Genomic DNA, 17,127 nt, shown 5'->3' on the forward strand with positions numbered 1-17,127 from the left:
CGTTGTAATAAATTCCACAACTGCATAAGAATTTTGTAAAATAAAGAAAAGATCTGATCAAAAAATATCCTATGTATCTCCCATCACATGAAGGTACAGAAACACACAACTTCATGGAAAGCAACAAAAAAACACATGCACACTCAAACATACATTTGGAATATATTCATCCTTGAAAATGAAACACAACCACACACAATAAAAGAAATAAACATGACCAAAAAAGGAGCACACCAACACAAGTACACTTCATAAAAAATACGCATAGAGCAGTAAGAATAACTTTATATTCATTCATTTTATTTGTACTTTTGCCATTTAAAACTCCTTTTCCATGTGAACCTAATTTAATATCAATGCCAAATTTTGTAATCCTTTCTGCCATAAACGTTGTTTGGGGAAATAAAAATTAATTATTGCCTTATCAATTTATTCTCAGGAATGATCCAGAACCACAAAAATATCACATTCTAATTTATTGCATTTTAGTACACAAAACATTTATGATGCACAGTCTATCAAATAAATTTTTTGTGTTCATTTCATATTTTTTAACAAAACAAAACAATTTCAGAGGGAAAAGTGCTTTACAGGGATTTACAGTCTCAATAAATACAAGGACATTGAGGTTTCTTGGATCCTGTTCTTCACACAACGGCCATGGCACTAAAATACAGATGCACACTCTACCCCTGCCAAAACACACACACATACTCTCTCTCTCTCTCTCTCTCTCTCTCTCTCTCTCTCTTTCTCTCTCTCTCTCGCACAAACACACACACATACACAAACAAACACACAGATACATACACATCTTACTATGTACAACACCAGTTTGTTTCATTTTGTCCATATTGTACCAATCCACCGTCCTTGTGTGAAGACACACACACAGAGTCTGAACAAACAACTTTGAAAATCATAAATTAGTGACAATGTTTCTGTTTGGAACGTTCATAAGAATGTGTAGTTTGGCTAGTATGCTTATCAGACTTCCCCCTGTTTCTCTGTCAGTTTAAAGACATTCAACAGAATTGTGAAGGCTTAAAAACTGTTAGCTCCAGCTTCTAATGTTACAACTATAATTTAATAATACACAAGGCCAGACATTGTGCTCTGTGGTTTTCCTTCATGATAAGAGATTAGATATAGACATATTTTGTGATTCCTTTTACCAGTGGAAAATTTAGAGTCCTCATAAATTGTTCCACTGTGTAAAAAAAAACACCCAAATTAAAAATGACCTTGTTCAGTTGTTTCACTGTTGTACACCACTACAAAGATAAGGCACAGAATTTACGTCCATTTTCTAATAAAAATCTGACCCTACATCTCATTTCAGTGGAAATCAGTCCAAACATGTGATTGGGAAGTTTTATTTGTTTAGAGTCACGCTGAGAGATAATGCATCAGCAGTGAATATATTTAGTTTACATTTATGTTTCCTTCATGGTTGCTCAGAGAGAAAGGAGGGAGGAGTCTTACCTCTAATGTGGTCTACTGTGTGTGCCCGGCCCTTTGGGCTGACAGTTTCCCCTTAAAATTTCTCCTCTTTGTTTATCTTCAGTATTCAGACAGCAGAAGGCTTCAGTCCTGCTTCCTTTGTCAGTTCATCCCTTCAGACTCCCACCACCCTTAAGTCAAAGGGCAGATGAGTAGAGTGGAGAATGCTGTACACGTGGAGCAAAATGGGTCCTTTAGGTGGTTGAAAATACAGTCAGTGAGTTCCTGCTAATGATAAATACTTCACAATCTTTTTTGACAGACTGGCTGCAGGTGGGATATTCCTGTCCTCAAAAAGCAAAAAAGAAAATAATGACGACTGTTTCTTAGTATTTCCTGGGCATGAGTGGGCAGGGCTCCAGTAAGATTTTCTCCAAGCTGACTCCAGTCCGACCTCTGGGTCGAGTCCGAAGACGTTACTGATGGGAGATCAAGGGTTAGGATCTGAAGGTCAAAGATCGTAAGAGTGGTGGTGGAGTGCTAGCGGCTGAGGGGGAGCTGGGGCAGCGACATAGCCTGGTGAGGGAGACTCTGAGAGGTCAGCACGGAAAAAGGGTGACCTGGAAAGCACACAGAAAGAAACTTAAATGAAGTATTCTGTTGTTTTTAATGCACTAAGGGTTTAATGTCACACAAAACAATCAACTCACTGTCAATGTACCCGTGAAGGGCCACCATGCGTGCCCGCTCAGGACTGCCAAAGGGGGAGTAATGAAGTTCATCGGGCAGAGAAGAAGGGATTCTGGATTGGGGATGACCTTGGGGTACCCCACTGTGCTGGGGCGTGTGCTTTTTGTGTCTTGCTCTGCAGTTTTGAAACCACACCTACAGTATGAAGATGCAATGTAACCATCATGTAGCTATGTTACTGAAAAAGAGTAAGACCATTATATCATATTGCATAAAGATAAATTATATTTAGAGTTCAATTATTTTTTATTAATTGTCAGAGTACCTCCAGAGCACCTCTGAATCAAGACTACTAGTAAAGTATAAATGAACCCATACTGACCTGTATAACTCTCCTGCTGAGGCCTGTCATGTCAGCCAGCTTCTGTAGCGTCTGGGCATCAGGATTGTTGTCTTGGGCAAACTGAGCCTGCATGATCTGCATGAAGAAAGCATATTAGAGTCACATCAGAGATCATGAAATACTCTATTTAGGATGAAAGTACTGTGGTTTCAGAGCTGTGTAAACATTTATACACATGATTTCTAAGTCACTGTGACCTATAAGTAACCTGTGAAAACAGATATTTGAGCATGAGCAAGAAAAGTCTGCTTTATAAACTGGGGCATGGAAAGGAAAGAAATAGGTGTTTGTCTTGAAGAAAGAGTTAAAAAAGAGAGTAAATAAACAAGTAGTATGTAAATAGGAATATCTTTTTTGTCTTGTGTGACTCAAAGGTTTATGAAACTATGAAACTAAGTCATGGGATTATTATTTTATGAGGGAAAATGGCATTAAAATTCATGTATTTTGTGTGTCTGACCTGTAGTTGTTCTGCTGTGAAGGATGTCCGTGCCCTTTTGGCTGGTTTGGGCTGGCTGTCCTGCTCTGTGGGAACTGCTCCTTCTAATGTGATACCATTGCCTGAAAAACATCAGCAGACATGTAAGATGCAAGACAGATAAGTTGTACCATAATTTAAAGCAACCAGAAATGTCTCAGGAGGCAGATTTGAACCAGTGCAGAAACTGTAGTATTAAGGGACCTTTATTTTTTTTTTCTTTTTGCTTCAGCTGGAACCCAAATTTCACAAACACAGTCCAGTCCTATATCCTAAACTTTAAAATTTTAAGAACATGGTTATGCTTGAAGTGATATAAAACATACTTCTCTGTACATGTTAGGATACATCCTGTTTTGGGAGGTCGCTTTTAAGAAAGAGTCCGTACTACTACTGAGAACAATTTGTAGCAAATTTGCCAGAGCCACTACTCACCACTCTCAGCTGCTCGTTTGAGGTTCTCCACCATGGTGTCGTAGTGGATCCTACACAGGACCTTCTCCTCCACCAATCCAAACTCCTCTCCTGTAGACAGCTGCCTCTTACAAGAGTAACATGCAAAACATGCCAAGTGGTATGCATTCCCCCTTGCACGGCGAACCCAATCACTTGCGTATATTTGCCGACCACAGCGGGCACATTTAGTACCAAACCTACTGTGAGGGAGAGAATAAGAGAACAGAGGCAGAAGAAGCAGAGGAGAAAAATAAAATAAGCAATTAGCAGTTTGTAGATGGAGCAAAAGCAACATTTTGGAGGAGAAAATTGCGGCAGAAGATGATCTTTTAATCTTGTCTCAAGGCTCTTGCAAGATGCACAAAAAAACAAATGAGCACCGACATCAATTTCAGTCGTTCTTCTGTGAGAATATTTGGAAGAAGTCTGAACTTGAAAATAAAGGTTTTTTAACTGGAAGTCTTGGCAGAACTCAAAGGGTTTAAGGAAGAAACCTTGGAGGAGGATATGGCCTTCAGAAAAGACTCCTGACTGCGGCTGCAAGCTGAGCCTTGAATGCAAACAAACCAACACCTGCAATTTCCTGGCTGATGCATGAAGGCCCTGACATATACACACACACACAAGTACACACACACAAAACGAACAAACCAACGCACACGTAAACCATGGTGGAAGATGAAGAAAGACTTGGATGACATCACTCGAGATCGCCCTGCTGTAACTGATAGCAACAGTGAGGTCAGGCAGCATATAAACTTAAACCACCTGACTTACTGTTCTGGATGAGTGGATGGTGTGGGGGGTTCGGGGGCACACACACAAGATGACAGATAAATGTACAGAGAGTTAAAACAAGATCATGTACTATAGCTGCCAAAGGAATGGCCCGGTGCACTTTGAGTTTCTTCCTTTGTATAAATTCTGGTATATATATTGAACTGGAACAGCGATTGTTGTATTCTCTCATAGACTCAAAGCAAGATGTAATTTCTTGAATAAACATGCTTCTGTAATGTGAACATCCTGAATTAATCCAAGTTTATTTGTGAATACAGTGGGTTAAGAAAATCAAGAAAAAATAGTATATTTAATTCTTAATGGATATGGCTTGTGTTATTGTATATTCCTATTCTGAACCTTTCTTCCATTCAAGCGTCTTTATTCACCCTCTTGATGTAAATCTTTAAAACTAGGTCACAAGTATCTAGTTTCACTATTTAATAGACTCCATAATTTCATACTACTGCTTTTTTTTAGCACATTACTCAAACAGGAGCAAATTATACACATGTTTTTTTCTTCTTTTTTCTTTTTTTTTTTTTTTTCCTACAGGTTAAGGTCTGGTAGCAAGTCTGTGTATGTGGGACTGATTCATGATAATTACAGCGTTCACATCCATGGAAATGAATGCTAAGTGGTGTAGCTCAGTGGTGTGCCTTTAACCGTTTAAACAATGGAACACTATGGCACAGAGGAATAAAATAAGACTTTGATAAAACTGTTAACTTGTAGGTAGGATAGAAGTATTAGGACGTTGTAAGATTGTTGCTTTTCTATGGATTATTTTGACAATAAAACATAGAATATCATGAGAACTATTTGATCACCTGACCCTTTAGTATCTACATAAATCGGTGTAATATTAGGCCAATTTTCTGATTTACATCAGGGTCAAAAGAGCTTAAGCACCTCATTTAAAAAGCACATTGTGGGTTTAATGGGCATAAAATGCTTAATGTTTTGAGGTGGTTATGGTTAGGTTAAGGGCCATTGTTGGGGTCAGCAGCTGCCAATTTCAGTGACACAGGCTGGATTTGTGAGCAGCCTGAGATGAAGTGCTGCCTGAGGGGTAAAACTGGGGTCAAAATGCACCATCAGCACCATATATTCCAAATGGCTTTAGTTGACATTGGAAACATTTCTATACTGATGTGATCATTTATAAAATAAAATAAAAAGAGGTGACCACTGAGCTGTTTTTCCTGTATAAGTAACATCCTTTAAATATTTAGCTCATATTAAAGATGATTTATTTCTGTTTCATTTTCTTTTTTTGGAAACACCAAAACAGTATGGTAACTAGTAATAATTTGTGTGCAAACCTCTATTGTTTTCTTAAAAAAAAAAAAAAAAAAAAAAAAAAAGAGAGAGAGAGAGAAAGAACACACTTAATGATCTGCATCATTACATAGTGAAACAGTCTTTCTTTACGATGATTAAAGTAAAATCATTTATTTTGTACTAACCCACATATTGTACATGATACTGCTGCAGAAAATATTCATTACCATCTATCATTCTACAGATAAAATCATCTTCAGTAATATGCAATTTACACTTACAATAAAGTTATCAGCCTTTTTTAGAATAAGAGTATATTTTTGAGATTATTTTAAAAAATTATATATATATGTATGTGTGTATATATATATATATATATATATATATATATATATATATACGTGTGTGTGTGTGTGTGTGTGTATATAGTGTTTCTCTGCAAACCACAGTGAAAAGCAGATCAAAACATGTACACAGTCACACATGAGCCAAATGCAAAGAGTAAAGGAGGCAGCCACTGATGAGGGATGAGGAATAGATGTAGAGAAAGGATGTCAGAGGCTGAGAGGCAGAGAGTTGTAGTGCTCCGGGAAATAGTGGAGTAAAAGAACATCAGTGGCACAGAAAGAGAGTGAGCAGGAGGGCGGGGGTGCAGGAGAGCACGAGGGTTGCCAAGTGAGTGGGTTTGGCATCGTATCAGTGCACTCAAATCCACTCTATCTGGGATGAAAGCATACTATAGTCCTGACATCTTGAAAGCTTGTACCCCTCCTTACGGACACAATCTTTTTGCCAGAAGTTAAAATTTGATGTATGTAGCACAGTGGATGACATTTATAGATCATTAGATGCCTCCTGTTTTAAGGTCTATCTCATTTTGCATGTTGGTCTGCTTTTTATCACTATGTACTAAACTACTATATTAACATAGCAATCTCATAATGTAAACAGTGTCCTGGCCTTTTTTAAGTTCTTCATAACAAACAAATTCAGTTCAACATTAGAGCAGTGAGACCCTGAGAAAAAGCCTCTGCGGTGACCTTGAAATAAAATTGGCTGGCATGGCACTTACTGAGGGTTTAAGTTGTCGCAGATATGTGCAAGTTAACCAAAAAGCCTCTTATAACCCAATAAAGCCATTCCGGAGACAAATCGACTCCGTGGCTTACTGTATGTACGTATCATTTCAGATTGTTATGGAGAATTCTTGGCTGTTTCTACAGTAAAGAGGAAAACATTGTGGAACATTGTGGCTAATCTAGCATGACAGCTTGTCAGTTTCATGCTCCGAGACAGAACCCAGAAAAGCAGCAAATCATCCCTCGTTTTAACCCTCTCCTCGATCTCCATCTCCTCTGACCCCCCCATCCCCTATCCCCCCTTCTCCTTCGTCTTTTTTTCCATATCTCGTTTTGTCTTTGTCCCAAGAACCTGGTGTTTATTTTGGAGCGATGTCAATCCTCACAGCCCCTATATCACTCACAAGAGGAAAATCCTACACCGCAAAACTCCCTTCTCCCCTGGACCTCTCCTATTTGCTCCACTTCTTTCATCTAATCTTTAACTTTTTTTGCAGTAATTCACCTGCTGCTGAAAGAGGGGCTTGAGGAGATACATGTCTTTTGGATTATTTCTGATGTGCTATGAGAATACTCTAATCTCTATTAGATTTGTCCTCAGAGAGCTCCTGCTTGACTGTGTGGTTTTAAGGCACAAGGCTTCATATTAGACCTAAAATAAAAAAAAAAAAAAAAAGGGAAGTGATCCAGATACTTTAAAGACAACTTCTTTTAACAGATTTATTATATTGTCAGCTTTCAATGTGATTATGCTCCTCGAAAGGAACCTTGAAATTTCAAATCCCTGCTCCCAGAGTGAATAAAAACATGTTACAGTTACTGTGATTTCAGGAAATTGGTAACACTTTATTTGGATAGTCCACCCACAGAGAGTTTAGAGAGTATTTGTGACATTTCAGCAGCTTATTACTTAAGATTCAACAATTCATCTGTTTTTGCTTTGTCAGTAGATGAATCATAAAATATGAAATATGAATGAATCATCACATTTAATTGTTGAACATCACTATATTCGTGCATGAATTAGGAGGAAATACAATACATTTTTTAAGATTGTTTTTATTATCCAGACTGTGCTGAAATTTAAATCAATTTTATTTCTTTTTTTTTTTTTTTCAACAAAACGACATATTAAATGTGAGCATAAACTACTGAAATGCGGCAAATACTCATTGAACCCTCTGTTAACCTTGGTTGGTTGTCTAAATTAAGTGTTAGCAGGACATTTTTTGTATTGAAGCTAGTTTTTTTTTTTTTTTCTACAGTGAATAATACATTTCAATCCTTTGACAAAGCAGCCTTCATCTAAATGTGTAGATTCGTGCATTATTATAATTTTAATTCATTCACTTCTCAATCAGTTCTTTCCTGCTCCTATCTTTGTTGCTATGGAGACCTAATCAGCAGAGCAGAGGTGGGTTGATGAATAATTATTATACACACACACACACACACACACACACACACGCAAAAACAGCCATGCACACAGGCACTCATCGCTCTTACAAAGTTCCCTACATGGACTCTGGTTACAGTGTCAGTATCCCAGGGTGCCCCTGATTAGTGCAGCCCTGCAACTTCCTGTGTGGCCCGCAGCTCATGGTTGAGGATGATGTTTCTACAGGGCGAGGGGAGCAGCGTGCCGAGGGGGGTCAGGGGAGGAGGCTGATAAAGAAATGGTTTGCGTGTGTGTGTATGTATGTACGTATGAACGAACCTCGGAGGCCTGACATGGGTTCGAGAGGTACAGCCCAAGCTCTGTCCCCTACCTCGATTTACACACTCCACCTTACTCCCCCTCCCATGCACACATACACACACATACATGGAGGGAAACCCACTCTGATTTCCTGCTATTACGCCCCATTAAAGCAGCTGTCAGTCCAAAGCCAGATGAGAGGCTGACACAGATGAGAAAATATCTCCAGAGGTTTGAAACCAGCCCAGAGGATCTGGACTCACAGTGTTGTTTAGCCTAGTATAAATCTGGCCTAAATCCAGATTACAGATTATATTTACAGAGGTAACTATCATGCAGGCCGCAGAGCTGCAGCAAAGCCTCACTGTTACTACGACATATTTAAAATGTTTTCTCCTTTTCCAAAGTGACTCCCAGTTAAACCAGTCTAAACCTAGAGGTATTATTATAATAGAAGTACATGCAAAGACTACAGCTTTGAGCTTGCATTACATCTACTGTATGACAAGTAAATCACAGTATATCATTTTAATCTTTTGGACTAAAAATCATACATCCTTATGCCAACTCTGTCAACCTTTTCTGTTAAATATGGTTTGGAATTTTGTTTAAATATATGAAACTGCAGTTTATTTTGTCAGAAAATCCAAAGCAAATGTAAGAAAAGCATCTTAAAGGCCTATGGCTGCAAAATGATAATGTGGAGGAATGTAAGTGTAAGTACATCTACTCTTGTCCTGCACTTAAATTTGAGGTGTGTGCTTTCTTTGAGGATTTATATTCTTTGTTAACTTATGCCTCTACTTCACAGTATTTTTGGAGGCAAATATTGTACTCTTTGCCACACAAGTAATAAAATTCTTTCCAGTTACAATAATATGTCTATTATAATTGATAAACAAAAAGCATCTAACTTATATATACATATAATACTATAATGCCCAATGATACAGTAATTAACATGAGCCCCATCTTTACCAATGGCAACATAAAATCCTGTAAAATATATTTTTTGGGAAAAGGTCATTCTACACTTTTACAACTATACAATATGTCAGTACTACATACTTTTCTTGGTTTTAAACACACATATACATACATATATTTATTTTTAATATAGTCTATTGGGAATTCTCCTTTTTAATCTTTATTCATATAGAAATGTTTAGTTTCTTTCTTGTTTTCTATGCACTGTATGGATTGCACTCAATATACAGTGTGTAATGACAATAACAATTCTGTTTCTGATTACATCATGTATATATTTATGATAATTATATCATTTTATTTGACAGAGATAAGCATTTTTACACTGTGATATTGCTTTTATTTTACTTAAATTAGAGATCTGAGTAGTTCTTGCACCTAAAAGATTCAAGGCAGTGACATTAGGTCAGTGTTTTAATATTAAAAGCTGTACAGACATGTTTATTTCTGTGGAGTCATTCCTCACTATGAGCCAATGCCCACCATCCAAACATGAACAGAAGTACAACTCGTACTAATAGTGGGACATAAAGCCACTAAATGAATAACTGTGATGTGTCCTTAGCGGTAATCCACTGAAAAATCACTGTGAAACTTTGAATTTCCATCCTGTAAGATAATGTAAACAAACTGAATGGTTCTACTTTCAAGTGTGCATACTTGCACTGCAGGGTTTTACAAATGATTCATGTATGATATATGATTCTGTGACAGCTATACATCTGACTTTTAAAGCTTTAAATCCACTTTGTGCAGTTAATGACGGCTCACGGTCCAGAGAGAGGTGTTGAGGGTGAGAGAGCTGAACAGTGAAGGGGCATTCAGACAGAAAAGAGTCAGGTAAAATATTATCATTTTGTGAGGGAGAAAAAATTGAGCAGAATGATTGGCAGCTGTTGGACGCACATAAATAAACACAGATCTCAATGTATGTTTATGTGTGTGTGGTTGTGTCAATGTGCAAATCTGAGTCTGTAAAAGGAGGCAATTATATGTGTGTCGTTGTGTGTGTTGGTGTGTGTACAGTACATACTAGCTCTAATGTGACTGTAAAATTTTCACATTTATGTCCCCATATTTATGCATGTGTGTCCATGTGTAAGTGTTTGTTGCAGTGTTTGTATGTGTGTTAAATGTTGTAGTATGGATAAGAGTCACTTTCAGATCAGAAATATGCTGACCAGGCACTCGGGGAAGTCTAATTGCTGGTCTGGAGGCCTGGGGGTCTGGTGTGGAAGACGACTAATTGCTGGTGATTATAAACCTCAGAGCGGTGGCCTGGTGTCATGTTTCAATCAGAAAAACACACTGAAGCTTACACACAGGCATAAGCACTCACATATGTACAGACACACACAGATATGCACAAACAGACATGTGTGTCCTCATAAAATATACACCAGCTTTAGAAATTTACCACGCATTGGTGTGAACCCCATTTAACCTCAGATACCACACACGCTCACACATTTTCTTTCTTTTCAAGCACCTCTAAGATTCACGGTGGCACACAAATTGAATTTACATGTGGTTTAGCAAAACTAATCCAGTCTTTAATCAGAGACAGTTTCCACTGGTGCAAGTGGTAAATTCAATCCTGGATTACAGTAAATCAGCAAAATGTACCCCTCTGTTTTATTCGGCCAACAGACAATCTGAATGGATGGCAGGTTTAATTTCATAGGTTGGAAACAGACAACACTCTCCTCCTCATTTAGCATTTTCAAACTACTGCTTCACTCTCTATGATGTAGTTATTCACAGACAGACGATTTAATATTTTTCATTGATTAACAATATTGCTTGATATAGATTCATACAACTGCTAAATAGGTTGCAATTAATTTTAGTTTTTGCTCTCATTGATTTATTTACTGTTTATGTATTGTTCTGCTGCAAATGCAAAGTACAGCAATTAATGTGGAGTATTTTCCTGTACAATTGTGTCTATTTTTGTTGTTTATCTCCAGTATTTAATCTGTAGTGTTAAATAAAGAAAAAAAATTGCAGGTTAACAAAATTGAGTTCAGCTTTGTTCTGTTAATTGATTTTCTCTGCAATTTTTACTTTGGTTTTATTCACCTCTATTTTGCCACATAGCCTACAGTACTGTTTGGTGAAAGATAATTTTCACATATATACATGCCCCAAATACATGAACGTATAAGTTTGTAACTTCTAAGATTTAACCCTATTGTAAAATAGTTTCATACAGGCCGATTAGAAATTGGTTGTATGGAACAGACACATATATCAATATATTAAATAGTTCTGATTTCAATAGATTTCATATATTTTGTATATATACACTGTTGCCCATAAAGTTGGATTAATTCTGTTTTCAGACACATTCCACTTTTATTTAATCCTATTTAAATGTATCAGTAATCATCTTTGATCAGTTGCAATGACAGCATACTGAGTTACACTTTATCAACAATAAATCACACTGTCACAATCATTTCATGACAAGAGTTAAAATATTTTATTCCAACTTTATGGGCATTACTGTACATAGGCTACATATGGGCCAATGTTTTCACTTTTAGGCTAATATTTTAGATTTATAGATTATATAGGTTTGTATTCAACTGTTAAGACCGACAGGATGCGTGTAACTTGACATCGTGTCATTTATCCAGTAATAACTGGACACGTTTATCTTTTGAATGCTCCAGTTTTTCGCCTGAGGACCAAACAGACTCAGTTATTCCAAACGGTATTTCCGGTGATTTCCGCTTGTCGCTCTCGAGGTGATAACGCAAGCAGCGCGCGCCTCGCGGCACGTGGTGCATTAATTGTGTGTTGATAAGGTAAAGCCGTTATGAATGCGTTGTTTCATTTTTTTATACTAACATATAGGAAAACCAAGCCTATCAAAAATACTCACTAAAATTATCATTCACTTTTAATACATTTATGCTGTAACGTTCTTAACTGACAGTAGATTTCCCTATAAACGCAGGCCCAGAGACAAATGAAAGGCACAAACCTTCTGTTGGTCTCAGTAAACTGCTCCTCTTTTGTAGTCCACTGCTGATGTTGTGTTTCAGAAAGACATAACAAAATTGCGGATCTTTCAGCTGTTTTGTTACAGGCTTTCAGAGTTATTGAAAGATCTAAAAGAGGACATGAAGCAGCCCGCATCCATCAGGATAAGTGTGTGTGAGAGTGTGTCTGTGTGTGCCCGTGTCTGTGTGTCTGTGCGTGCGTGCGTGTGTGTGTGTGTGTGTGCGTGTGTGTGTGTGTGTGTGTGTGTGTGTGTGTGTGTGTGTGTGGCGGGGGGGGGGGCAGAAACTGGACGTGGTTGTTTTGAAAATACGGTCATAAACTTACCCTACCTGAAATAATCCATTTTACAGAAGATCTCTTTGTTTTTGATGTAGCAGCTGCTGTGTTGACGTAGTGACGTCCTGCAGACGGAACACTCCAGACAGCGCACGTGCCAGATCAGGTTGTTCACCTGCGGAGAGACGACGTCAACGTCAGACACGTAAACTGATGGATAACGACAGAGACCCTGTGCTTTCCATTCCTCATACAATTGACTTACAACTGACACTGACATAATAATTCAACACGTTTTATCACAATGAATGAGACATTTTTCAGTATGATTTTACAGACATTTTATAATGTCTATGCTGACGTTAAAATAGGCTATGTAGCCTATTTCTCTTGATGACTTCCTTCATTCATTATTTCTTGTATGTTTTCATAAATACCAGAAGTATTTTTAAGGATCTCATACTGAGGGTTTGTGATTTTGCACAAAAATGAGGTGATGAGTTATTCAAATGAAAACATTAATCTAAGTTTTTCTTACTGCCAATAAAATATAAAATCACATCTGTGTAAATCAGGGGAAAATGAACTCCGTAGGTCTTAAAATTAATCTTGAAATTCGGTCAATATTCATTCTACTTAAAATAATTAATGCTTCTGAGGAGGCATGCATCCTTCAGTTTATGTTAAAAAAAAAAAAATGCATTTTCATAGCTAAATTTGATGTTGGTAAATATTTAGGATCAATAGAAATTGGTTGAGTTGCTAATTAACAGTATCAACTCATCTAATAGGCAGGAAACATTTTTCTTGTAAAAAAATAAATAAATAAATAAAAATTAAAATAAAAAAAAAAAAAGGTGAAATCTGCTAAATCTGGCTTTAACTTGAATTGGAGAAAACTGGTAAAAACTACTAATAACAGAGAATAATAGAGAATTAGAGGAAAAAAATTGACTGCTGAAACTATTACATATTTGTTTATAAATTTCACATTTTTTTATATTTAGAAATTATAAAATATTTTAAAAGCTGTGGCCTGTTCCTATCAGTCTTATAAAAACGAACCAGTGTCGAAGAGATGACGTAAAACCTTCTCACAATCTTTTTTTTTTTTTTTAATAATAAAATCCACGTAATGAAAAAATCTTGATTGAAATAAATCTCGCACCGTTTCCTAATATGCCTCTTTTCTTTCTCTGTCCTGTAGACTGAATAGAAATACAGTGAAAAAGGACTGATGATGTTCACACTTCCTGACAAACACTGGAACTAATGGATGGACGCACGCGAGCGCACGCGACAAGACGTGAAGATCTAAAAGAGTAAAAACCAAAACATCCTTGTTGTGTCTGCGGCAAAAACCAGTCTGTTCTTCTGTCAGTTGGTTTTATGGTGGAGATAACATCGGCTAAATTACGGAAATAGTATTTTCTTAAACTGGTTATTTTTAATGAGTTTTAAATAGTTTGGATAAATTCTAAAGGCTGCGTATCTACATTATCTGTTGGTTTGTAATAGGTCACGTTTTCACAACATTATAGGCAATTCTTCTGCTGTTTTGTTATGGAGCCTGTGTTTTACGCATATTTTGTTCAGTAAATCCAACAGAAGGGACGCGTTAAATTGTAGGGCCTTCATTCCTGAACATCAGCGTTGAAATCAGGCCTACCAGGACCCGGGTCAAGATGGCACCCCACTCTGTTCGTGACATCTATTTACTATTAATGCCGCGGGAGCAAAATAGTAAACAAATAACGGATCAGGATACGTATATCCAAATACTTGTCTCAGCAGAGGTTCGGTTTAGAAAATAATAAGACTCGGCCTCTCACCTTTAGTAAGTATCTGTCCAGGATCTCCAGACCGCAGCTGGCGCACATGTTCTTCCCGGTAGAAGGCACCGAGCTGGCCGTGGACGTGGGTGAGCACACGGAGGGAGTGGACGGAGTGCTGGGGGACGAGCGCGTGTCCTCCCGCTCCATGTTGGACCGCTGTGATTCTCCGTCCGAGTGAGACTGCAATAGGGCATCAGTGGTTTCCATGAACTAGGACACAGCTCAGTCGCACACATTTACTCTTTCCCCACAGAACCAGAGCGCACATGTCGCCAATCACAAGGCGTATCAGACAGAAGAGTGTGCGGAATTAAAATGAGAAAAATCAGTGTAATCATTTCTAACAGGCATTGGGTGCGCACGGGTCAAACTCCCAGTTATTTTAGGGAATTTAAGACCGTATCGAACCTGTCATTTGCACAGCATAAAAGGCGTAAAGGTCTCACCATTGGCGTGTGTTTAGAGTCCACACTGCAGCGCGAGGCTCCGGGTGTGCTCTGATGCTCGGTAGAGATCACCTACAAGACAACGTTTAGTAAACGGCAGCTCTTCATCACATTCCCCGTGTCATCCTCATCTGAGAAATCCTCGGCAGACATTTACAGACATTTGCTGACAGCTCCTGCAGGCTGCTGCTGCATCTGCTGCTGCTGCTTTATAAAGTCGTCCTGACAATAAACCCCGGTTTAAACTGTTAACAGGGCCCCCGCAACAAAAGGTACATTTTAATGAAGCTATTTCAATTTGGATTGATTTTTCCCTGCCCTTAACCCGTGCCTCTCAGAATAATAGTATTTTCTCCGCAATCCAGGACAGGAGACTGGAGGGTGGGGGTGGGGGGTTACCTGCAATTACAAATAGCTTGAAACGCAGTAGATAAGAGGGACCCGGAGTGTCAATTTCATCTGTCAATCAGAAAAAGGCAACGGGTCACCCAAAGAATTGCAAATTTGATTTTTAATGGCTGTAATTAAAATTCTTCTCTTCTTCTTCTCGGGCGAATTGGCAGCGCTCGAGAGGCTCGCGCGGACCGCAAATCACGCTATTCATAATAGAGAGGCGCGTGCCTCTTCACAGCGGCTGGCGCGTGCAGCTGATCTCAGTACACAAGCAGTGATTCTCATGACATCACGGGGAAACCAAACAAAACGCAATCACGAGCAGCCAAAGGAAAGAAAATGCACATTTATAAACAGCAGATTCTCTAGTTCATTTCAACAACAACAACAAAAAAATAATAATAAACGTGTAAACGTATTTCTGCGATGAGCCGATTTATTCTGCGTTTTAACACACACCAGTCATGGTGCGTAAACAAGTAAACAGTGAAGGCCCGGCCGGTTTATTCAAATGTGGACCTCTCCAACTTTTACGCACAAAGTTGCATGAGCGCAAGTCGGCTGTTTCCAAAGTGTAGCTAGTACCTGTTTCGTGGGAATTCCTTCGGACAGAATCTTATTTCCCTCTGAAAGAGGGGACAAAACTTCATTTTTCCAGTACATGAACCCCTGGAGTCGCTCAGCGTTGGCTACAGTGTGTCCACAGTCGGCGCCTGGAATCAGGGGAAGAATCTGCGATGGGCGTCAAAACTTGTACCATCCGTACCACGCATGGATTCGGGAATCGGTGGCCGACAGTTTTGTTTTAGCAGAGTGTTTTGTCCCTTTTCTTTTCAAGAAGTTGCTGTGCGCGACGACCTGACTGCCACTGAACTACTACAAAGTTCTGAGGCTGTAGAGGCGAGGAGCTGCTGCTGCTCCTCAGACAGCCTTCCCTTCCCCGTTCCCCCTCTGTCCACTTTTGGGAAGGAGTCTGACTACAGGAAGTGAATCAGATTGAGGGGTTGGCAGCTTTTACTCCAAGGCTTAAGAGGCGCAGGGGAGGCTGCAAAGACGGCGAAAGCGCAGCGAGCACAGATTCAGAGTGTCTGTGCAGAGCTGGAGTGAAAGTTTGTGTGGCTCTTTGGGTTGCCTATTAAAAGAAGGGGGAGGGTGAAGACAGAGTTTCATATGCGTGAGAAGGGTGGACACAGTTTGGAACAGTTATGACAGAAATTTACTCAAACTCTGGTGGTTTGATATCTCAGGTATTTATAGCTGCTGCCAGAGAAAAACACCCAGTGCAAATTACAGTTACTTATGTAATTGCCATTTATTTGCAACTACAAATACACAACTGTAGAAATGAGTGGACAACAAAGTAAACAGTCGCGCATATCTTTTATAGACGCGGGTGAAATATCAAATATTTCAGGGCGTGAATCTGCATTAAAACAGAAAAAATACACATGATTCCAAATGAAGAAGAAAAGTCGCATCGTTTACCGGAGCCCTGTTTATTTTAGTTCTACATACTCTATGATTATCATTAATTCTTATGAGATTCCGCACAAAAAAAGCGATTAACAATTTAGTCTTTTATATACATCTCTCTGTGCCTTGTGTAAATGTTATTCTTCTTAAGGGTCATGGTCTTCGTTAAAAAAAAAAAAAAAAAAAAAAAAAAAAACAATCGTGTTTTTTTCTCAGGAAAAAAAAATTGAATAATTAAAATTCCGTGAATTGTGCAAAGCTATAGTATAAAATTGTATTTAAAAAATATAGCCAAATTGGAAAATTCATAACTAAAAACAAACACACCAGAACGATTGGTATTTTTTGTTTGCAGCTCTTATTTTTGGTCCTAATTCACACTTATTCTATTAA

The 17,127-nt window shown here is 38.3% G+C and overlaps 1 protein-coding gene across 2 annotated transcripts; it reads right to left on the reverse strand.

The window, feature by feature from the left end:
- Nucleotides 1-279: 279 nt before the first annotated feature.
- Nucleotides 280-16,919, reverse strand: lhx6a (LIM homeobox 6a). 2 transcript variants are annotated; one of them, XR_003936822.1, is made up of 9 exons: nt 15,847-16,919; nt 14,869-14,940; nt 14,420-14,602; nt 12,641-12,762; nt 3,450-3,670; nt 2,997-3,097; nt 2,516-2,611; nt 2,154-2,308; nt 280-2,063 (listed from the first exon to the last, which is right to left on the reverse strand). XR_003936822.1 is itself a non-coding variant. In XM_030149345.1 (9 exons), the coding sequence occupies exons 1-9, from the start codon at nt 15,922-15,924 to the stop codon at nt 1,984-1,986; spliced, it is 1,128 nt and encodes a 375-aa protein (XP_030005205.1). In that variant the 5' UTR covers nt 15,925-16,917; the 3' UTR covers nt 280-1,983. The 2 variants fall into 2 exon arrangements, 1 of the variants encoding a protein (XP_030005205.1); XM_030149345.1 differs by having other exon boundaries at nt 2,154-2,328; nt 15,847-16,917.
- Between the last annotated feature and the right edge of the window lie 208 nt (nt 16,920-17,127).

The sequence above is a fragment of the Sphaeramia orbicularis genome, chromosome 12, assembly GCF_902148855.1.
Source record: "Sphaeramia orbicularis chromosome 12, fSphaOr1.1, whole genome shotgun sequence".
Classification (NCBI taxonomy): Eukaryota; Metazoa; Chordata; class Actinopteri; order Kurtiformes; family Apogonidae; genus Sphaeramia; species Sphaeramia orbicularis.